At 39.3% G+C, this 23,510-nt stretch overlaps 2 protein-coding genes across 3 annotated transcripts in view; one reads left to right on the top strand and one right to left on the bottom strand.

The window, feature by feature from the left end:
- Positions 1-13,801, bottom strand: part of aimp1a (aminoacyl tRNA synthetase complex interacting multifunctional protein 1a) — a 22,363-nt gene extending 8,562 nt beyond the window's left edge. The window contains exons 1-4 of the mRNA XM_005726854.1: positions 13,666-13,801; positions 4,403-4,530; positions 3,639-3,752; positions 1,815-1,982 (exon numbers count right to left, since the gene is read on the bottom strand). Coding sequence (XP_005726911.1) covers positions 1,815-1,982; positions 3,639-3,752; positions 4,403-4,530; positions 13,666-13,667 — 412 coding nt within the window. The 5' untranslated portion in view covers positions 13,668-13,801. The remainder of the gene's footprint in view (positions 1-1,814; positions 1,983-3,638; positions 3,753-4,402; positions 4,531-13,665) is intronic.
- A 260-nt stretch (positions 13,802-14,061) lies between these two features.
- Positions 14,062-23,510, top strand: part of tbck (TBC1 domain containing kinase) — a 53,309-nt gene continuing 43,860 nt past the window's right edge. The window contains exons 1-19 of one of the 2 annotated variants that reach the window (XM_005726856.1): positions 14,062-14,218; positions 14,544-14,743; positions 15,856-15,928; positions 16,126-16,240; positions 16,351-16,424; positions 16,988-17,129; positions 17,210-17,270; positions 17,368-17,429; positions 18,891-18,952; positions 19,072-19,220; positions 19,767-19,905; positions 20,005-20,104; positions 20,400-20,449; positions 20,581-20,710; positions 20,851-20,949; positions 21,024-21,086; positions 21,186-21,312; positions 21,478-21,528; positions 21,629-21,712. In XM_005726856.1, coding sequence (XP_005726913.1) covers positions 14,551-14,743; positions 15,856-15,928; positions 16,126-16,240; positions 16,351-16,424; positions 16,988-17,129; positions 17,210-17,270; positions 17,368-17,429; positions 18,891-18,952; positions 19,072-19,220; positions 19,767-19,905; positions 20,005-20,104; positions 20,400-20,449; positions 20,581-20,710; positions 20,851-20,949; positions 21,024-21,086; positions 21,186-21,312; positions 21,478-21,528; positions 21,629-21,712 — 1,774 coding nt within the window. In that variant the 5' untranslated portion in view covers positions 14,062-14,218; positions 14,544-14,550. Of the gene's footprint in view, positions 14,219-14,539; positions 14,744-15,855; positions 15,929-16,125; positions 16,241-16,350; positions 16,425-16,987; positions 17,130-17,209; positions 17,271-17,367; positions 17,430-18,890; positions 18,953-19,071; positions 19,221-19,766; positions 19,906-20,004; positions 20,105-20,399; positions 20,450-20,580; positions 20,711-20,850; positions 20,950-21,023; positions 21,087-21,185; positions 21,313-21,477; positions 21,529-21,628; positions 21,713-23,510 lie in introns of both variants that reach the window. The other variant, XM_005726855.1, reaches the window with a different exon arrangement.

Below are 23,510 nucleotides of genomic sequence, written 5' to 3'. Positions count from 1 at the left end.
CAAAAACATTCAGCTTTGATATTAATGAGTTTTTGGGTTCATTGAGAACATGGTTGTTGTTCAATAATAAAATTATTCCTCAAAAATACAACTTGCCTAATAATTCTGCACTCCCTGTAGTTTAAAACTACAACAGATAACTGTAGGCTGAAATCATTTTGTTTCTGTGTGCAAAGTAAAATAATGTAAGCATCCAAAATAAAACCAAGATGTTTGGAAAAGCTGTGTTGCAAATTCCTTTACTTCGGAAATAATTTTGGCGAGGGGATATTTTTCACATACTTGCAGGATTACAGCGGACATATTTTGACCTACTGACAATATCAATACCCAAGTTTGGTTTACGAAAAGTGCCACTGAATGCTACTTTCTAGAGGTCAAGCAGCTTTCCTTCACCGTGCTGTGATGAAATCATCTCAGTCTTCTATCATTCCTCAAAGGCCAAACTAGCTCTTAAGCATTGAAATTGCAGCCTGCATTTAATTTAAATTCATCGCTTTTACACCATGTTATTGTTTCTCTACTGTGATGACAGGACAGTCATGTAACATTACTTAAACTCCTCCAAAGCTGCACATGAGCTTATATAGTTTAGCTAGTGATAAGTGTTTGAATGAAGTAAAGACCAAGTCACCATTTTTATGAACAGTTCTGGATGTGAGAAAAGCCAGAAGCTCCAATGAATTTGTCAGTGTCTTTTTAAATAGTAACCTCATAAACAAACCCAGAGCTGACTCTTGCCTGTGTGTATGCTGCAGCCCTTGCAATTAGGTCAAACAAGATTTCCTGAAACAAGAATAAATATTTGTTTTACTGCTAATTAATCCAGGTTTATGGCACGGATTTTCTTGTTTTGTACTGTAAACTTGTCATAAACGTAAAACAGTTTAACTTCATAATAAAGTACACAAATGATGCACATCAATGAAACATTAACATTAAATTACGCTCAAATTAGATCCAATTAGCTGTGACATTGCACAAAGACGACTTGTCATATATGTGGTTTACAAATTCCAAACAAATCAAACGTCACTGGATATTGTCCTGCGGAGCCTGAAATCTTGGATCCATTAACAGGCTGTGGCGATGAGGCAGCCATGGAACAGGTGGTAGAGTGGGTTGTCCACTAATGGGAGTGATCCCAGACCCAACTACGTAATAAAAGTCCTTTGACAAGTTGGTTTGCATCCAGTTGTACCTGACGTGTCAGTGTGTGCATGAATGGGCCAGTAAGGAACATAATGTAAAGTGCTTTGTGGAACCATTAAGGCATAAAAACAGACCACATGTGCAGATAATTCTCATTTTCACTTGATATTAGACATTTACATAGAGAAAGATGTTTGTTGGTTACCAGGTTTGCCTCGCGGCCACAAGGTCCTAGGTTCAAATCCCACCTGAGGCCTTTCTATGTGGTGTTTTTATGTTCTACCTGTGCTTGCGTGGGTTCTCGCCAGGTACTCCAGCTTCCTCCCACAGTCCAAAAACTTATGCATGCCGTAAGGTTAAATGGTGATTACAAATTGGCCATAGATTTGAATATGAGGGTGAACAATATGAGGGTCTTTTATATGATCAGTCTTTCTATGTTAGCCCTGGGATAGACTAGTGATCTGTGCAGGTGTACCTGGCTTTTCGCCCTATGACAGCTGGTATAGGTTCCAGCCCCTGAATTAGACATGTGAAAGAAAATGGATGGATGGGTGGAGGTGGGCTGCAAAGCAGCTTGCACATGTCCAGCAACTGCAGATGAGCTAAAGCAACTTAAATAGTTGAGCCAGCTTGACATCTGCTGATCTTTTTCCTTTTACCTTTTTTCTCAGGCTTCTTCTTTTTAGCCTCATCTTTAGGAGAGATGTCCTTGACGGCAGCAACAGATGGTGCTGAACCAGAAGGCGCTGGACCAGAGGGTTTAGGAGGAGTGGGCTTTGAATTGCACTCGACAGTGGTGGCACTTGATGGCATGGGAACATCAAGCACTACAGAAAGAACAGATGCAAAATATTAGTAAAATGTACATGATTAATAATTGACTCATTTTTTCTGTGGCTGATCTGAACGCACTCCATGTTTCCCAAATCCGATGTGAATGAATGAACGAACACAAAGCTGCACTGGAACAAAACAGAGAATATTCAAACTTCACATACACAACTTCTTGGTTGACCCTTTTCATGCACAGAGCTGGTTGCAGCAACATAATATGATGAAATGATATAGGGGGGGTGCTTTATTTACACACCCAGTGGGAGGATTGCTTTCCTGATGCAAACTGTTTTGATGGGAAAATCACAGTGTCCAAGTTGATGGAAACAAGGAAAAGGAACCATAAAGCGGGGAACAATGTCCGACAATAACTCTGTAGGAACAAGTAACCCCTCATTTCAGGCGCCTGATGTTTGAATTCCTACAAAATCCAGTGTCTATGTCTGACAAACATCGGTCTGCAGGCACACCACCGTCACCATAATGCTTTTAATTACCTTAATTCTATGTTGGGACCTGAGATCAGGACCTTTCCGGTTTACCTTGGAATTACAGGCAACAACCTCTAAAACTCTTAACATTCCCATTAAGTTTCCTCTCGAGGTTTTTTCCACATTTAAACCAATTTTCCCTTTCTCTATCAAAATATTACATAAGATACAATCCCTGAGTGAAATATCAATACCAAGAAAAAAAATGTGTGCGCGATTACCTGAAATGTAACCTTTTTAGACGCCTTGGTAATTATCTGCATATCATTCACATTTCATGATAAATTTTAGAAATCTGGTTTTCAGGCTGACATTTATTTTTCTGCAATATGCTGAGTTTATCATTGAAATCCTTCTTCACATGAGCATTTTCAATCAATTCATCAGGATTGAACACGTTCTTCCTTTGGTCATTCCTAACCTCTTCACTGAGCTTCATTAAAGTTAGCTTGGTAGATTTTGTGTAATCTCGTTGACAGAACAAAACAAACAGACAAAAGGCACTGAAAACATAACTCCGCTGCAGGCAGATATCCAAAGCTGAGGAATTTCTTTGACTTTCAATAACCTTTATATTTATCCACGTTTTGATTGAGCCATTTTCAGTCACCTTAAAGCCATCGACAAGAAACCCCAAAGCTAAACATCACAATCATATATACTGTGTGGAAAAACATTGTCTTGAGTTTATTGGAACACATTCTTTCGACTCTCCAAAACATATCCAGCCTTTTGAGCAAGGATAAATTACTTATTTCTTCCAGCCCTCTTTTATTCCTGCATCTTTTTTCTGGAAAGCATTAAATGGCCTCAGCTGCTTACCTCTCAATGTCAATATATGTCATAAGTGCAATGGCTGATACACATGTTATTCCCACAATATAACGGGGAATTTTTGAAGCAGTATAGTTGTTTTATACTCCCCCCCCCAAAAAAAAAGAGCTGGTTATAATAGGCTAAGGCGAGAATGCACAAGATGTTATCATTGATAGCACAAACCAAACAAACGCTCTAATGAGCAACAACTAACATCAAATGGTCAGGCGGTGCTCACAATTGCTTCAAAAACTAGATATAAAGGATAACATCATCAATCTTTTTGAAGACAAACATTTAATCTGTGATGGAAGCCTTGCCGGGAACAAAAAGTCAACATACCTCCTCTTCTCTTTTCTTTCTCCAGCAGCTGCTTTTTAAGTTCCTCTATGTCGTTCTTTAATTTGGCATTTTCCACCATCAGTTTCTTCTCCTCTCTGACGCTGGCCTGGAGAACTGCAGTAAATTCTTGTTACTAGTCAGCACACAACTGAATGTAAAATCCCCACAAAATTAACATAGAGTTTCACAGTTTTGAGACTGTACATTTATGGCAAACCTTATAAAATAAATGCAGCACCTATGAGTTAACAGAAGAGAAAAAATGTAATGCTCATTCGACGTTTCTTGTAAACATCTGCATCCACCCAAAACGTTGTTTATTTCATGAGAATAACAAAGGAGAAATGCAAAAAAGAAATGCAACATTTTATTATTTATTACAGGTTAATGGCACTGGAGTGGCATGTGCAGGGACTTTTTGCATGTAGCCAATCTAAACAAATTAGAAAATCAAACAAACTTCATTATCAACCAGTATGCAATAATTTACCACCCCAAATACTGGTATTAGCATTTAGGCATGGCAGTACCCAATGTTTTTGTTTACCCAGAACATCATTGTTGGAGAGGCTAGATGTGGAAATATATTTCCCTAAAAAGCTGAAACTATTTAAAAGCTTTTTTTATTTTTATTTTTTTTTTATTGCAAGTACGTGTAATAAATAACGGAAAAACTGAATGTAAAACAAACATAAACATAAATCCTTACATACGTAAAGTAGCTGAGAAATTTCTTTAAACAAAAGTGTATGAGCGTATCTTACTGGCTTTCTCCTTCAGTAGCTGGACTTGCTGTTTGAGGTACTCAATGAGCTGATCGGCCTCAGCTGCCCGCTGCTCCAGCCTCAACAAAGGGTTGTGACTCATTTTGAACAATGAGCGGACTAAAAACCTAAAGCAAAAACAAAACAACAAGAATACAGTCAAAAACACAAATGCAATATGACGACTTCTGGTGAATACTGAGGGCAGCCAGCATCCTGAGATTGCTGTAATTCAAATATTATACATGTTAGCTCTGCAGGAAGTGATTAACAAACGGTTCTTATATTGCTCTTTTCTACTCTGAGCACTCAAAGGACTTTATAAAACTTGACTTATTCACCCCTTCACACCAATTCATACAAGCAAAATTTTCTGTGCTTTTTCTACCCAAGTGTTTTCACTTGGGTTCTGACTGCATGGACGCACTGCTGAGTAACTTAGGGTCAAGTACCTCAACCTTTTGGCTACTACACATTACTCCTTTATTTTGCTACAGCAGCTGGATCCGTAAATTTGACGTGGGCCAGATTTTATGTCGGATGCCTTTCCTGAGTCAACCCTCCCTTTTATCCAGGCTTGGAACAAACTCTGTGAGTACACTAGCTTATGACACCCCGAGGCTGGGTTTCTGCCTCCTTCTGGTCTAAAATCAGGGGTCTTTTGCATGTTCGGCAGATGTGTTAACCACTCCAACATTGTTCACACTATAAAAGTTAGTGGGTCAAAGTAAGAATACAGGTATATCACGGTGTACTCACAACACTGTGACTGAGCACATTTGACTCCTAAATTCCAGTTTGTTTGACAAGTGTAACTTGGCCCTGAGACGCATGTAGTGTCCTGCTAGCCATACCCATAAGGACAGGACAGCGTGCCACTACTTCCAAAAACTGCTTTAATTAGGCTGCAAAATGTCATAAAATAATGGATCTCACTGCGTTGTGCAAGTGCAATTCTCAAAAGCATAAATGTATGAAAGAGGGAAGAGTTTGCACACCTATAGTTCATTTACTCTGCTCTCAATCAGTTGATATATTTGTACACTTACCGGTAACTGTTTTAAGTGCCTTGGTTTCTTTTCACACAGAAGAAACTGCAAGTAAACTCAAAGAAAACCAATTTTCCTGCATTTCTACAAACCACATAAGATTGTTCAGCCCACTTATTGACAACACTGGGACAGGGCAAAAAACTTTAATTGTATAGCACTTTTCAAAACAAATAAGCGGTTTATGGTACTTTGCTGCATCTCCCAATGGTTAATGGACTGATTCTTACATAGCACCCACACTCCAAGTGCTTTACACGACATGTCTCATTTACCCATTCAGGAACACATTCACACACATTTAAACGCCAGTGAATGCACCGTGCAAGAAAACTCTGGGCAAACTGGAGCAGCCAGAGATTGAACCATCAACCTTGCAATAAGTAAATCACCTGCTCCAACTCCTGAGTCACAGCCACCCCAAATGCAAAGCATACATAGCTATGGAAAGGCGTTTAGCTCAAGTCTGTAACATACACCTGGTAGTTGGTTTGGCTTAAGGTTGAATCACAAACTCATCTTAAATGAACCACTCTGGAGTTTGTTTGGAACTCAGCTAAGACCACTTCGCCCAAAAAGTCTGGGGATATTGCTTTGGTCCGATTGCAAATATAGAGTGCACCTTACAAAATATGAACTGCACAAAGGAGAAAAACAAACCAGAGCTCAATTTAAAGGTACTGAACAGGAGTATGTATGGAGTATGAAAACAAACAAAGATAAACTGAAGTGCAATCAGGCACAGATTAATGGCAAATATAGCACAAGCCAGTATTGGAGTGGTACAAGGGGACATTGATGCTTAGGCAGGGAGCAAATCAAAAGTGTCTAGTGTGAGTACACCCTTAAAGTAGTAGTAGTACCATGCTAAACATCAACAAAGACCTGTTTGAATTACTGGTTTGCTTTCCAGTACAACTTTACCGCAAACTACAGCTTCCAAAATGACCACAGAGTTAAGTCAACAGGTCTCAGACAGTCTCAACAAAAACAGAACATTGCAATTTCAAAGGTGGTTTGTGCCGCAGATCTTCTGCGCAGGACAAAAGGGCACTCCATTGTACTTTCTGTGTAATGTATCATAATATAATGCTGTGGCAGAGTTAGAACATGTTTATTAATAATTATAAATAATGCATAAATCTTATATAATGTGCTGATTGCCTGATAGCAATATGTCAAAAAGAACAATCACTTTCACATGTTTTCTATAAAGTACAGCGTCACTGAGTATAAACCAAGTCCTAATGTGATTTTGATGGGCTTTTTACTCTGTTGTCTAGAGTGACAGTCTTTGAGCTCTATCCACAAGGTATGCTGACCGAGAGAGAGGAACAAGTAATAAATACTTGACACGTTCCAAGCCAGACTGGATAAAATGATACTAAGCTTGTTTATCCTAATGTTCCTTTATAATGTTGCGCTTGGCAAATTACTTCTTGAGGAAAGAGGAAAAGAAGGATTTTTACAAGGCTGAGGCATGAAGAAGAAAACGTCTTACACATATTACAGGGAGGCACTGGAAAACAACAGCTGGCCCAGGATGAAAACAAAATGTTGGGGGATGAGGAAATTAGAAACACTAAAAAGCTGGAGTTGATAAAATCAAGGATCAAAGCGTTGTTTTTTTGAGAAACTGAATTGATTTAAACAGGACCAGTGGTAGAGTAATAACAAGAGCCACAAAAAGGCAGATCTCATTTGGATAACCTCTGAAAATGTATCCTGAGGCAGAGGTACCGCATGCAGCATCAAGGCACTGGAGCGACGGATATTACACTGTTTATCGATTTAGAAAAAAAAAACAAAAAACAAAAAGAGTGAAGTGAGCTATTACCTGCAACGCAGTCTCACTTATCCACCTGACATGATTACAAAAGCTTCAATTCTCCTTCTGTTTTGCAAATACATGTATTTAACAAGTTACAAGCACTTCCAGCTATGTGCACTTGTATCTTATTAAAGATGCACATATTGCTTGTACACCCACTCTTAAATGAAAATATCAAAGCTATTACTGCACAGACACAGGCAGCACAGGCGGTTTGAATCACATATGTAAATCTATCATTTAACCACCATTTTTCTGTGGTATGGTGTTGGTGTGTGAGCACACCAGTATGGATACAAACGTTTCCTCTTTTCATGGTTCATTCCCACAGTTGAAATTGACTGTGGGAGGATACTTCCTTACCTGTCTGCCAACCTGAACATTGTGATTAAAAGAAGAGTGCAGTGTGGCAGCACCATCTGAAGGAACTGGAAGGCCCTACAGATTTTAGAATAAAAGACACCATGAAGATGTAAAACTCTTTAGCACCAGATGCAGCTACTGGTTATGAAGACAAATGCAATCATCTTCCTCATATTTGCCCTAAATAGTGATTTCTATGTATTTTTTTAAACACAAAAAATCTCGGCAATAATTGTATTGTGAGAAAGTTTGAAATGAATTTTGCCCAGAAGAAGAGATCAACTGAAAGCATGGCAATACAGAAATACTAAGGCTTTCCACTATTGTCAATGCTTCAATCATTGTATATTATATCAGATTAGGGCTGCACAATTAGTCGTTAGAAAATCACAATCTCAATTCATACTTATGTGCGTTCTCATTTCCAAGTGACGATCTAAAAAAGAAAAAGATGACAATTGTGCCGCATTTTGATCCGGGACATAAGCTGCATGAAAACAAGCACTCACTCTTCCTGCTCAACAAATGACAAAGGCGGAGCCTTATACCATGTGATACAGAAGTCAGCTGGCATGGAAAAAACAACGGAGAGCACCTGAGAGATGAGGAAGCTGTAAAGGCCAAGAAAGTGACAGGAGAAAATCCGTCCCGGTCAACCACCCAAACATCAATAACGGGAACCTACAGCGCTTCTCTATACCCGTCGAACTCCCGCAGGCGCAAAGAAATTACGGAGGCTATCACTTATCACCTGACCAAAGATATGGCTCCCATCAACACTGTTCAAAACGAGGGATTTAGGAAAATGATCAACACCCTAGACAAACGCTACACAGTGCTGTCCTGCAACTATTTTCTATTGTTGCACTACCTGCTCTATACACGCAGTGTCGAGCAACGGTGGAGACGGAATTACAAGCAGTACAACATTTTGCGGCAACGACAAAATGTGAGACATTTGTTGTTTTTATGTTTATTTATTGTTTTTATGTTCAGTCTCAACTGTTACGAAGTTGATGTGCAGTTAATAAGTGCAATAAATATTTATACTGGAAAAGAAAATCGTGAGAGAATCGTGATCTCAATTCTAAGCAAAAAAAAATCGTGATTCTCATTTTATGCAAAATCGTGCAGCCCTATAGCAGATTATGCATTTTCAAATATACATTTTGTCAAAAGCTTTACACCTTATGAGATAATTTAAAAAGACTGACTGATTAACTGATTACATAAAGAAAATTAAAATTCTGTGTATTCTCTCACACTATTGGTTTTTAATCAATGCAGATCCATTGGTCCCCATTTACTAACAATGGGTACTCAAAAATCTGTACATAAATCATTCGTACGAGTGTTTATGTTAATTTCATCATTCCCCTGCGTATGTGATATGAATCTATTTGGGTACAACATCAATCAGACAATACGTGTACTATGTTTACTTTCTTGGTATTATGCCAAATATGATATTGTGTTCTTGTAGTGTGCTAGTCTTTTTTTTAATATCATATTTGATACCCAAACTTTTTCTCACTTAAGCCACACTGAGTGCTGCAATATTCAGAAGCTCCATTATTTCAGCCTGAGTTTCTTAAATCTGACTTTTTCCTGCCTTATAGGTGCAGGTTTCTATTTTGCAATATCATGACCAGTTTCTCCACTATACCTGGAGGCAAACAACTTTCCTTATATAGAGTAATCGAGGTGGGGCAGTATGCAGATTGCACAAACCTGTCAGTTTAGAATGAATCTCATTTACTAAAATATGCACAAATTTGATGGTTTATTCCAGAACAGCATTTTCTTTTATATTGGATGATTTTACGAAAATGTCCCTTTAAAAGAAAGATCTGAGACAGTGGGTGATGTTGAGTTGTCCCTCAGATATACTCATTTCTAATCTTTCCCTTTATAAAAAATAATAATAATGTATAGTTTATATACATTATTATTATTATTATTATTATAACTGATATGATTAGAAATATATACACGCTCATTTCTAATGGTGCCCTTTATCACCTCTTCCTGACTCAACCCTTTCCAATTATCTGGGCTTGTGGACATTTGTCTTCTCACAGACCATTGCTCTAAGCAGTGGAAATAAAAAAAAATAAATAAATTTACGAGTTGCTGTTTATGTGTGGAAACGGTTAAAGTAATCTTGAAGAAAAAAAAAAGTATGCCATACCAATCTAGGCTGGCAGAAGTAACACAAAAGCGCTCCAACTTTAAGCTACTTTTTTAAAACTCTAACTTAGAAACCAGAGTCACCCAAAACTGCTCTTCTGACATTGCAAATGCCCTAACACTACATTTCACGATGCATCAGTGCATCACAAGTTGGAGCAACATTCGCAGAAAAGTTTAAAGATAAACTTTTGCACCACTAGAAACATTCTGGCACAGAACTGCTTCTCTGGACACTGACAATCACATTGTTAGAAAAGATATAATGGAGCTCGTCTATATATTGTGAGTGCATCATGTTCCCTGGTGTCATCTGATTAGGCTGTATTTCCACCATGGATGTATTAAGTTGAACAGGCCTAAGCGATAAAAGGATAAAAATAGAAAATTGTGAAATAACTTTTCTCAATAGCAATATGGGACATGGTCAATAAATAGTCAACAGAACTCATTCTATAATTTGACAGACAACACAAAAAGCCAATGCCAGTGAGAACAGCAATGGTGTGGCTGGAATAGAGTTAGAGCGATGTCATATTAGGAGAAGCTCCTCGCAGCAGCACATGTACTAATGTTTAGGCTACTGGAGTCGTGCACACCAGTATGTTAGGAGTGTGAAAAAGAAATTATGGTCCAGCAGTGTTACTACGTTGGCAGTCCGTATGCAGCTACGGGCTGTTCATTTATCTGCAGAGAGCATCTGTTGTCAAATGGTGCAGTGTCGAAAATATGTGGTACAACTAGTCTATAGCCTACTCTTGTTCATGTTGTTGGTCCTTGAGCCAGAGCTGAAGACAAACAGAGTGTTAAAGACAATGAAAAGTGTCCACTCCAGCCACTGTCTTTAGTTTTCGTGCTGTCTTAGACAGTGTCACTCCCTCGCCTGTTCCTGCAGACTTGTCAACCACTCAGCATTCAATTGACGGCACTGAGCACTAGAGCAGGGCGATATGACCGAAAATATTTATCACGATATACATTTGAAAATTTGCGATAACGATATAACTGACGATATAATTGACACGAGACAAAATACTTTACAACTCCACAACTTTATTAAAAAACACCCATCAATGTATTTTCACTTAAACAAGCAGCTGCTTTTTATGTGCATTAAAGTTATATAAAAATTAACAGTGCAAATGCAAATTCCTCGCTGACAGTTTAACCAAAAGGCGTTTCCAGTGGAAACTGGCCGACATATCCTCAGCATAACCATGTATAACATCCACAGAACTTAAAAAGAGGTTATACACACACAATACAGTAACATTATGTTGAAGCACAGTACGTATCACTCCACGAGGCTCCGCCTACGATAGCCGTAATGCTCCGACAATCCATCAAGCGGTGCGGCTTCGTAGCTTAGCAAAGTCGAAAACATTTGACAGATTTTCGAGCGCCGTGTACATAAAATCGTTCCGAGGTCAGTAAACACAACCAGAGTTCATACATAAGGCACAAGGGATTATAAGGGGCTCTGTCGACTTTCAGAAAAATCAAAGGATTGATTTTAAGTGTGCCGTATTTTCCAAACAACACGGTAATAACGACGGCCCGCTAGCATGCGCTACCAAAAATAGTGCTTTGTTGTGTATCTGACAGACAAAAGCTAAACCAGTTCCACACCAGTGAAGCTGCAGCATTTTTACAAACCAGTCCAGGTTCATCTGTTTCATTCAACGATCTGCTTTCGCCCTCATTCTCCGTCGCTGCTATGCTTTTTCCGCCGTGTGCGTATGAAAACAAAGGCACTGCGCATGCGTGTTTTACCCATACTCTATCGCCATATTTCATTTTCTTATCGTTGCCCGACATTATAGAAACGGTATGATATGGCCCAGCCCTACTGAGCACATTTGCATTGGTTGAAAGCCCTTCTCTACTGGCTTTCCGTAAGAAAATATGTACACAAACGGACATAATCGCAGCACCATAAATTAAGCATGAGGGAGATAACATTAAGGAAAACTCGAGTGACAACCCAATGGACACAGCCAGAGGTTCAAAGCAAGACGACATGGCTAAAATGTCAAAGTAACTTGATAGTGTGGAGATATTTTGGCCATTAAAAGTCTGAAAAAGAAGCAGAACTGGGTGCACTGCAAACTGTGTCAAAACCATGCTCCCACAACGGCAGATAACGCCATGACAAGACATGATGTCAGTAAGAATATTTAAAAACATCAGATTTAAGCAGCTAACTGACCCGTCCAACGTCCAAATTCATGGACATAACATCTCTCTCAAGCGACACTTTCCCAGCTGTACATAGAGTGTAGAGAGACAATGGTGTCATACTTCACTACCACATCAAATTTGTAGTTAAATGGTAAAGTCACATATCTGATCCATGCATGAGCCTCACTTCCCACTTCAGTGGGACACTACTGCATTTCTTTGTGGGAGACAAAGTGGACTACAACAGAGTGAATATGTCTTTTGTTATGTTTTCTTTTGTTTATATTTAAAAGTTTGTTAAATTTTACATATTTACACATTAATATACAACTGATATGAAAAAAATGATAGTTATAAGATATTTTTCTGTATCATACAGGCCTGAATGAGAACTGGATACCACAGACAACACAGTTCACGGTTCTTAAACTTGAATAAAAGTTGCTCAGTGATCCAAAAAGGCATCCAAGCTTCCTCCATGAGGTACCCAGATGTTCTCCACATTTCTGCAATTTTGGCTCATAGAGCATGCGCGTTGGGCGCATGCTCTATGCACGTAACAAAGATTTCTGCCAGCTTAATTCCCAGTGGCTAGACAAAGATACAAATGAATATGAATAATAACAGAAAACATATGGGGGTTCTAGACTTTCCAATTCTTAATTGACTAAATGGCTTAAATTCTGGGGAAAATGTGTCTTTGGGCCAGCGTACATCAGGTGATAAATGTATTTGTTGTAATACCCCAGTTTCACGACTACAACAATGTGTTAAATTTGCCCTCGAGAACATTCACAGATGTACATTTTAAACCTTTCACATAAAAGAAAAGTATGCATGAAAGTATGTGAACAATGACAGTTATCCTGCAGCAGTTGTCTAAGCATGGGTATGATAAAGGCCAGCAAACTGTGATAGGCTAAGAGTAAATTTAGCTCACATTAATATTCAAGAATTACAAAACCAATCAAAATCAAGACCATTACATTGTAACATGATCATAAACTAATCCTGTATTGCTTTGGTTTTGTTACTATTAATATGCTACAGAAAATAACGATGTAATACAAGCAATGATCTGAATTTCAAAAGTCCCATATCTCTCAAATGTCCCATTCATGTAAGGGTTTAATATGATAACTCAAAAATTATTTTTCTTATTGTGAAGATTTTTTTAATCCCACTGTTTGTATGTATGTGTGTGTGTGTACACACACACACACACACACACACACACACACACATATACATATATATATATTATATATTTACAGATTTAAGAAAAAGGTAAAATAATGAAAATAAAACCATGGCTGCCGTGTTAGAACAGTAAAGTTCACCAGCATCACAACAAAATGAAAATGTTAAAACACTTTGGTGTGTTTATTCCTATATTTGGATTAACTGTGTATTCGTGACAGCTCACTATTGTGCGCTTAACATGAGCTAACGTTGCATCAGTTAGAGGTAAGCTACAATATTAGCCGGTTCAGCTCCAGTTTTCTCGACCAACTTGGGAATAAACTCCACTTTAGGCTAGCTCTGGTGTAGTTAAGCTACTTAGTATAAGATAGACATCATTGACAATAAAAAATACAACAATGGTGGGTTGAAACAGAAAATATAGCACAGAGCCTTTTTAAACTTACATGAACTCTGAGCGGCAGCAAACCCAGCACGATTTCAACTGGGGAGCGTGACAGCTGCTATCCCTCCTTGCTAACGGAGCTAGCAAACAGGCAGCCGCAGATTCGCCAGTTCAGGCCCCACTGTGTAGATCGCAGCAGCATACGGATAGGAAGCAGGTGCAGTTAGCCGTTTGCTTTCGCTAGCCATATCTTCTATGGCTCGGACATTAGGGAAGCCTTAAAGTTGTCTCGGCAATTGCCTGTGTATAATTAACAGATTAAAAAAAATAAATAGACCACAAACAGGAAAAGTACATATAAAACTACTCTTCAGTGACTTTTCTGTCTTTTTTTTTTCATTGATGAAATTTCAACATCGTTGTCTCGCTCGTGCAAAGTATTTTCTGTGCGCCCCCCCCTCGTCGCACGAAATAAGCGTCGTCGATCACGTTCGCTCAGCTGTTTTCATCGCGGCGCAGAAACAGGAAAAATAATTCATTTCAATAATAATTTCAGGTTACTCGTTTACATGGTTATGCAGCTTCGTCTTTAGAGAGGACGCATTTTTTTTGAGGTAATGCATACTAAACGACGGCTCCACATCTGACATGACAGCTATTTTCATAACTTCATACATTCAGTAGCATCGTTGCCCTCTCGCACTCTGTCTTTTGCTTCCGAAACGATATTTCTGTTAACTAACTGGTGTAAGTGTGTTGCAATAACAAAGTCAGTGTTAACCGTTTTGCTCCAATCATGGGCTTTACCTCAGTTTTGTGTTGAATTACAGGGTGAAGTTGGATAATATACCACATCACCGTATTGATTAATGTTTCTTTCATTCATGTTTTACGCATATTTTCCCCTTGCTGTTTCCCTTTATCTGTTTTTCAAGCCAGTGGCACAATGCGCTCCCTTAAAGACGCCCAGCTAGGAGCCTTTACCTTCTTTGCCTCAGCTCTTCCACATGATGTCTGTGGAAGCAATGGACTCCCTCTGACTCCCAACTCCATCAAAATCCTGGGACGTTTCCAGATTCTCAAAACCATCACTCACCCCAGACTCTGCCAGTATGTGGACATTTCCAGAGGGAAGCACGGTATGGCTTTCTGTCTTGTCTCTTGTAGTGCTAAAATAAAAATGTGTAACCTGTCATCACATTTCATATTAAGCACTTAAACAACTTATCTAAATTGAAGCTATTAATTTGGGCTTTCAGTACAGAACTTACTAAAGTGGTGACACATAACATGTTTAATGACACGCTTGTGTTGGATACATGTTTGCTATGATTTATGAATTTTGGGAATACCTATAAAGCACATGACTCTGCTGTAAGCAAAGGGGTTCAAAGTGTGCCAAGGAAATATCACCCACACCACCACCAATACACCAGCCAGGCAGAACTGTTGATACAAGGCAGGATGGATCCATGCTTTCATGTTGTTTATGTCAGATTTTGAGCCTGCCATCTGAAGGTTGAGACTCATCAGATCAGGCAGCGTTTTTCCAGTTTTCTTGTTTCCAGTTTTGCTTATCCTGTGCAAACTGTAGCCTGTTTCCTGTTCTTTGCTGACAGGATTAGCACCTGGTGTTTTCTGCTGCTGTAAGCCCATCTGCTTCAAGGTTCCACATGTTGCGTATTCAGCGATGCTCCAAGTCGTTATTAGAGTTTTCTTCTCTGACTTCTGACATCAACAAAGAATTTTCTCCCAGAGAATTGCCACTCACTCAAACCAGCCCATCTGGCACCAACAACCATTGTCATGTTCAAAGTCACTGAGGTCACCTTTCTACCCCATTCTGACGCTCAGTTTGAACTTCAGTAGATTGGCTTGACTCTACATGCTTAAATGTGTTGATTTGCTGCTATGTGATTTTTCTAATTAGTTGTACCTAACAAAGTGGCCACTGAATGTATATCTATGTATTTACAAGTGGGAAACATGACATGTACTACATAGTATGTCATTAAGGAGTCCTTCAAACACCATCCTTACATAATGGTTGTGAACATTTGGAAAATACAAATCCAGAAGATTTTTGTTTTTCTTTCTGAAATTTGCCTTTCCGACAGCAAAAGTCTTGAATGTATTTGTATCTCAACCTTTTATCCTTCTTGCTAGATTTCGAATTAGTCCAAGTGTATTATCAATAGTGACCCTATTGCTGGTTTTAATAATCATTATCTTTTTTTTTCTTGCTCTTCAGAACGGCTGATCGTTGTTGCTGAACACTATGAGAACTGTTTAAGCATTTTCCAAAAACCAGAAAACGCACCCAGGTAAAACGACCAAAACTAACCAGACAGCAATACACAAAAAATGTGAATGTGACTGATGTGAATGATTCATTGTTATTTTACCTTTCTTTACTTTCACTTTTGAACAGTTCCCTTTAAACCTTATTGTTCATAAGGTTTTTTATGTGATGTACACTTTTCAGCGCATTAACAATAAAAAAGGTTTCTGTTTGTGCTAGTGCAGAAAAGGTGCTGCAAATAGCCTATGAGGTTCTTGAAGGCCTGGAGTTTATGAACAAAAATGGTTTGGTGCACCGAGCCCTCGGCCCAAACAATGTCCTCATGGACTGCAAGGTACTGTTTCTATCAAAGTCATCAGGTTTATGCTAGCCTGAGTTACTGTCTAGTTTTAAAGAAATTGGAAAAAAAGGTCTTGCACTCTAATGTCGAGCTTGTCTTTGCAGGGGAACGTCAAGCTGGCAAAGTTCGGCCTTTATCACATGACTGATCACGGGGCAGATGTGGATTTTCCCATTGGGTATGTCCTTTTCTTCTCTTTTTTCCTTCAGTTAGCTCAGTGTAAAGGGTCAAGTCTTCACGCATATCTGGTTTCTGTTACTCAACAAAAAACAGGCAATTGACCGTAAAAATGATGCATAATTGGCTCATATCCTTTTTCACAGAAACCAGCTTTTAGGGCATCCTGATTAAGGAACTGTAACAGATCTTTGGGCTTTGATCATAATCCAAAGGTCTTCATGTTCTACCAAGTATCTGTGTAATATCCTTTTGCAGACTGAGAAGAGAAATGATGGCACATTCCTGTGACTTTCATGAAACATTTGGCGTTGAAAGTTCAATAAATGTAACTGACAAACAGCTTTCGCTTTGAGGAACAGCTGTTTGGACATCATTTATTAACAAGAACAATAACAACACTTTACATAGAGTAATAATGAAGATGTCATATTAGATATAAAACAGAAATTCAGCAAACGCCCTGTGGGGTTTAAAGCCTTAATTAACTTGCTGTTTATAATTTGTCTTATTCTGAGGCTTATAAAAGTGCAATACTTATCTGCTCTGTCATTTTTGCCTCAGGTACCCATCATACCTTGCTCCAGAGGTGATCGCTCAGGGCTCCTTCCACCCCAGTGACCCTTCCCGTGATGAAGCTCCTCTGCCCTCGGGACCAAAGTCTGATGTCTGGTCGCTCGGCATTTTGCTCTTTGAATTGTGTGCGGTAAGAATTCTTAATAAACATTCATGCAATATTTTGGATTTTTGTTTAGAAATTCCATCTTAAAATCGAATCAATTGCAGGGCAGAAGACTCCTGCAGAATATTGATATAAGCGAGAGGCTGAAATTCATTTTAACCCTGGGTGAGTACAAAGGTCGTCTGGGTTATTCAGAGCACAGAAAAAATTGTGCCTCTAGTCTCGTTTAGGTTTAAGTGGCGATGTTGTTTGTCCTCCTTAGGTTGCATGGATGACATTGTCACTGTCCTTGCTGAGGAACATGGTTGCTTGGATACCATTAAGGTAAACCTAATGTCTGTTTGACCGGCAGCAATGTCAGAGCTGGTGTTGTCTGTATGTGTGTGTGTGAAACCTACTATAACATAAACTCCATAAAAGACATTTTGAATGCTTTCTGTCTGTCTATGGCCAGATTTTGTCAACACATTAAAGTCACAACTATTCAAGATATACTTTCAGCGTTTGCAGATGAAATCAAAGACAAGTTTAAATATAGGCGTGATCTGAGTACGACGTGAATAAGCCTACTTATGAATCATGCTGACAAATGTTGTGACGATAGGCAGTTAGGTTTTTGTTTTCTGATAAAAATACAGAGTCATTAAAGTTGGATTTATCATCACAGTATTATAGTCACGTGTAAAACCTACATTTATCTCTAGGTTGGCTGTGTTTTGATGTCTTTGATCTTCATGCTAATTGGATACCTCAATGTAGGTTCTGAAATCAAAACAGCCTGAACCAGATTGTACATATATTCAGTCTAAAAATATTGTTGTTTACTCACCTAAATTATTTTAGTTGTTTGGGTGGTTGATTTCACTCAAATAATTATTGAATATTGTTTACATAAATGGTGGAGTTTGTGATTCAAACAAAAATATCTTATATAGGTATGTATGATGATGAATGGATATAAAAGACAAACAAAAACAGTATATACAGTATGCTTTCATCCAGCAGCAGGTATGGTGGATGTTTATGTACGGACACTATGTGACCATTCTAAGTGTTCATCAGAGTGACGGACTGTGGAAAGATACTGTACAAATGTCTGCTTGTTTAGTCGTACAGTGCTCTGTAGCGCCTACCAGAGGAGGGGCGTTAGAACAGGTTTTGTGTGGGGTGTGATGGGTCTGCAGTGATATTGCCTGTTCGTTTCCTGATTCTGGATTTGTACAAATCCTGAATTGAGGGAAAGTTAGCAGCAATGGTCTTTTCTGCAGATGTCATTATTGACGTCTTCTGCACACTCTGTGGCTTATTTAAGCACTGTCTGTTACATGCAAATCCCTAGAAGTTTTGTAACTAGTACATGCTCATGCTACGGTTTTGTTTGGCTTGTACTTAATGTCACAAAATTTTTTTTTGAAAGGGTAGTAGATTTTATGGATTTTTAGGAGTTTATGGACAAAGAAACAAAGAAACAGAAAGAGATTTCATGCATTATTATATTTGAAAATGTGACATAATGTAAGTTGGGAAGCAGTTTCAATATGGCCAGGGCCCTTTTATGTGAAGTTTGCATGTTCTCTCAGTGCTTGTACACGTCATTATCCTGGAGTTCTGGTTTCTTCCACCATGGAAAACACTGCTAGTTTAACCTGGTTGTCTTGGCTATGGACACTCTTAAACAACTGTGCAAATGCTCACTAATATTTCTTGACTCTTATTGGGAAGCATCAATGCGGTGTGTCTGTTCCATTTATGACAGCGTTGATCATATTTGTATAATATTTACAGGAGCTGCCTGACAGTGTTCTTGAGTTATTAAGGAAGTGCTTGACCTTTCTTCCATCTAAAAGGTAAATCCAGTTTCTGTTGGATTTCATATCCTATTGCAGGTCATTAGACATTAAGTTAAAAAGAAAATCTTTTTTGGTGTCATGATAATCATGTCTTTTGACTTTTATACATAATATAGGCCAACCCCTGCAGAACTACTGCAAGACCCTGTTTTTAATAGCATCTCCTGCCACTACACACCCTTCCAGAAGCCTGTCAGCCTGTTCTCCTCATCCCTGCGCTGTGCACATCTGGTGCTCCCAGACGACATCAGTGACCTTTGCAAAGGTCTTACCCACTTACACACAAACAAATATGCAGACTTACACAAACACTAAAACACACAACAACGTCGGACATACACAAACCATATGTCGAACTACTTTCCTTTGATTAAAAACCTTAAAAACACTCTTAAAGCAGAACAGATTATCCAGAAATTGCTTTAATTAAGTGTTCCTTTACTAATAAAGTCGTAGCATTGTTTTATCCTCCTTTTCACATACCATACAGTCCTGTATTTAATTCCAAACTCTCTTTTCTCTTCACCACGCCAACAGCTTTCCACTGTCGAGAACATCTTGACAGTAGAAATGAGAAAGTTTTGTTTTTTCCTGCTTTCTAGTTCTGGAAGCAATTTCCTTAGATTTACGCTGTTTATTTTATTTGTTGCAGGCCAGATGAAATAATTAAAAAAAAGACTTTATTAGTGTCATTTCCTTTTCAAACAGTCACTACTTTCACCATTTATTTTCATATGTTGTAGAGCCACCTGTGCCTGTTGGGTTTTTACTCTTTTTGTGTGTGTGTGTATGTTTGTGTGTGTGCTATTAGACGACGATGAGGATTACCTGTCGGAGCGGGCCATAGATGAGGTTTATCATCTGTGGTGTCTGGCAGGTGGAGACCTAGAAAAGGAGCTCACCAACCAGGAAATCATTCAGTCCAAACCACCGATCTCCACACTGCCCAAGTATAAAACAACATATGCACAAACACAAAAGACTGAGCGGTTGGCAGTTTTTATTTAAATTTTGAGCCTGTCTGCATCTTGATTGCATCTCCTTTTCAGTTTCGTCTTGGAGGATGGGGAGACATTTGGCCAGGGCAGGGATCGGAGTTTCTTGCTCGATGACACGACAGTGACGCTGTCTCTGTGCCAACTCAGAAATGTAAGACCGTAAAATGTGTACATTTCTTTATGAACACTCCTGCACTATCTGCAGCCTTCTGGGCTTCCTTTGATATACTGAAAACAACTGCAGTCATTATGCCACTCGTACTTCTGTATTAATAAGTGTGTTTTTATTAGTCGACAAAATCTTTTAATGTTGCCTTGCTGTATTGCAACTGCAGTAAAATTGCACTTGCAATAGAAACTATAAATTACTATAGAGACTAGATATTTATAGAAACTATAAACTTCTGTTACTGTTTTTACCATAAGTGGTCTTTTTTTCCCCCCAGAGGTTGAAAGATGTAGCCAGAGAAGCCTATTACCCTCTCCTCGAAGACGAGTAAGTGCTCTCAATCTTGAAGTTGCTCTTGTCATCCTCTCCTCCCCTTTAGTATTTTACACCTTACTTCATCATTTATTTTAGCTTGAGAAATGTCATACCCCCCCTCTGCTTATTTCTCCCTCCTCCAGACAGTCGAGTTTGCCCCAGTCCAACAGCAGCAATGAACTGTCGGCCGCCGTCACGCTGCCACTCATCATCCGTGAAAGAGACACAGAGTACCAGCTCATCCGCATCATCCTCTTTGACAGATTGCTCAAGGTCTGGGCTCCATACAAATTGATATGCAGCACTCAGCATGCAAAAGCATTTCCTCAGTTTCTGTCCTGTCTTTGTAGTATTTGTTGTTTAAACGTGTTATTGTTAGACTGGGACTCAATAATGTATTGCTTTGACTTTAGGCCTACCCGTACAAGAAGACCCTAGTGTGGAAAGAAGCCAGAGTGGACATTCCCCCACTTGTACGAGGGCTGGCGTGGGCTGGCCTGCTGGGCATTGAGGTACAAAATAAATCATGAAAAGTTGCATTTTTATATTTGTTTGTGGTACCGCTTACTCTCCTTCTTTTGCACAGGGTGACATTCAAGCTAAATATGAAGGTATAGACAAGGATACTCCCATACCAACTGACAGACAGGTACACAGCTGTTTAAAAATGCATGTTACGCCGTGTATACAAGTGGATTTAATCTAACTTCATTCAATCTCTTTTGTCTTTTCGTGCACATGCTTACAGATTGAAGTGGACATCCCACGGTGCCACCAATATGATGAGCTGCTGTCATCTCCCCAGGGCCACATCAAGTTCAGACGTGTGTTGAAAGCGTGGGTGGTGTCTCACCCTGACCTGGTCTACTGGCAGGGTCAGTCATTCTCTTGTAACTCGCACTATTTATTATTGTACTGTACATAAATAGACACTAGGTGGTGGTCATGCCACACTTTTCAAATTCCTTGTTAAATTTCTTGACCCTACAGTTGAATTTGTGTGAAGATCATGAGCTGTTCTGACTTGATTTTCACTTCAGGTTTGGATTCGCTTTGTGCCCCCTTTCTATATCTGAATTTCAACAATGAAGGCAAGACTTTTAATGTGAACTCAAGTAGCTAACTATTATTTTATCTCCATTTTATTTTCATACTTTTCATACTTTCATTTTTATCTGATTCTCTTCCCAGCTTTGGCATATGCCTGCATGTCTGCCTTCATCCCCAAGTACTTGTACAACTTTTTTCTGAAGGACAACTCTCATGTGATCCAAGGTAAGCTATACTTGAGTAATCTTCGCACAACTCAGAGAGTTACTTACGCACTAATGAAATATTCAGTTTTCATTCTTCGAGCAGACGCTGTTCCATATTATTTTATTACTTGTTGTCATTACTACCGGTTATCATATGTAGTCAACTGCAAGTTAAGTAATAAGCATTAAACGTTGTCTGAGCATTCAGTTAAGTTCAAAAGCAAATTATCATCGGCTGGCACTGAGCATCAGCCCGTCAGCTCAATGTTGATTAAATTTTGGCTCCATGTTGCTTCTAAGCTCTGAAAACTAATTTCAGTCTTTCTTAATGGAGTTTGCAGCTGAGTCGCATCATTTAGAGATAGGGAAACAAATGAAACTGCAAGTGCCTGCAGAGAAATGTCACAGGCAATTCGTACGTGACTGATAAACAGCTGCACCATACACCTCTTGAACTCCATGGGGAATGTGACTATTATCATTTCTTCCCCTGCTAGATTCCCTGGAGAGAGCTGTCTAATGTTTATCTTTCTGGTCAGAGCTCCTTTGTAGATGAATTGTGTGAAGAAATGGGGCTTGCACAGCTTTGTGCAGCATGAGTTTACATTCACTATGTACTGAGGTTGAGAAAGGCTGAAAAGTGGATCAGGAGAGTACGAGCAACATGTGGGTAACACATAAGAGTTGACTAAATTTCAATAAAACTGATTCACTTGATGGAATTACTACACTCAAGCTTTTCTGAGTCACGTTTGTGTATGTTTTTCTTTGATGAACAATACTGCACCACCCCTCATTTCTTTATATTTTGCTTGAAAAAAGAGAAATAGGTTCAGCAGTTTATTGAAACGTGTACAAATATACATAGCAATGCAGTATATAAGGAAAAAACTGAGTCAATAGTCAACAATTGGTATGACCACCTTTATTCTTCAGCACAGCCTGAACTCTCTTAGTCTGATTGCTTTACATTTCAATCAATCAATCAATCAATCAATCAATCAATCAATCAAGGCTTTATTCGCCACGTGCAGGTTGCCCTGCAGTGAAATAGGACCCCCCCCCCCACCTTACACACACAACACAGACATCACATGAGGTTACAGGTCGGAGATCGGTAGCGTTACAGAAAAAAACACTGAAATATACACTACAATGGGAAAGTACAAGAGGGGAAAAAAGAGACCTCTACTCATGCTGCGCTCCTGGGAGGACAGCATGTGTTTTTGTTCGGCTGCAGCCTTGCGACCGCAGCTGGCGCCGAAAGGGTATCCGCATGAAGTGATGGTGCTTTTTACTTTAGTGCGAACAGCTCATATGAATTTCAAAGCTGTTCTAACAGTCCAACACTGGCATCTCAATCTCCCATTGGAGAGCCGTGAGCTTCTCCATGATGTATCACCATGTACCCCAACCAGAAGCCTTGGATGAACCGGGATGTTCGTCTCCTCCTGAAGGCCCGCAACACCGCCTTTAGGTCAGGAGATGCACACGCCTACAGTACAGCCAGGGCTAATCTAAAGAAGGGCATCAAAAAAGCCAAACACCATTACAAAAAGAAGGTAGAAGAACACTTCTCCAACTCCAACCCCCGACGCATGTGGCAAGGACTCCAGACCATCTCAGACTACAGGACCACTAAACCCTCCCCCGCATCCTCTGATGTCTCCTTCCTCAACGAGCTCAACAACTTTTATGCTCGTTTTGAGCGAGGGAACCCCACAACCACAACCAAAGCAGACGTGACGCCAGACCACCAACCTCTGACTCTCTCCCCCACCGATGTAGGAGCGGTGCTGAGCAGGATCAATGTCCAC

This window comes from Pundamilia nyererei, unplaced genomic scaffold (genome assembly GCF_000239375.1).
Source record: "Pundamilia nyererei isolate P.nyererei 1_Seehausen unplaced genomic scaffold, PunNye1.0 scaffold00022, whole genome shotgun sequence".
NCBI classification, from domain to species: domain Eukaryota; kingdom Metazoa; phylum Chordata; class Actinopteri; order Cichliformes; family Cichlidae; genus Pundamilia; species Pundamilia nyererei.
The sequence above is the reverse complement of the archived record's forward strand: the minus strand, read 5'-3'. Positions and strand labels throughout refer to the sequence as shown.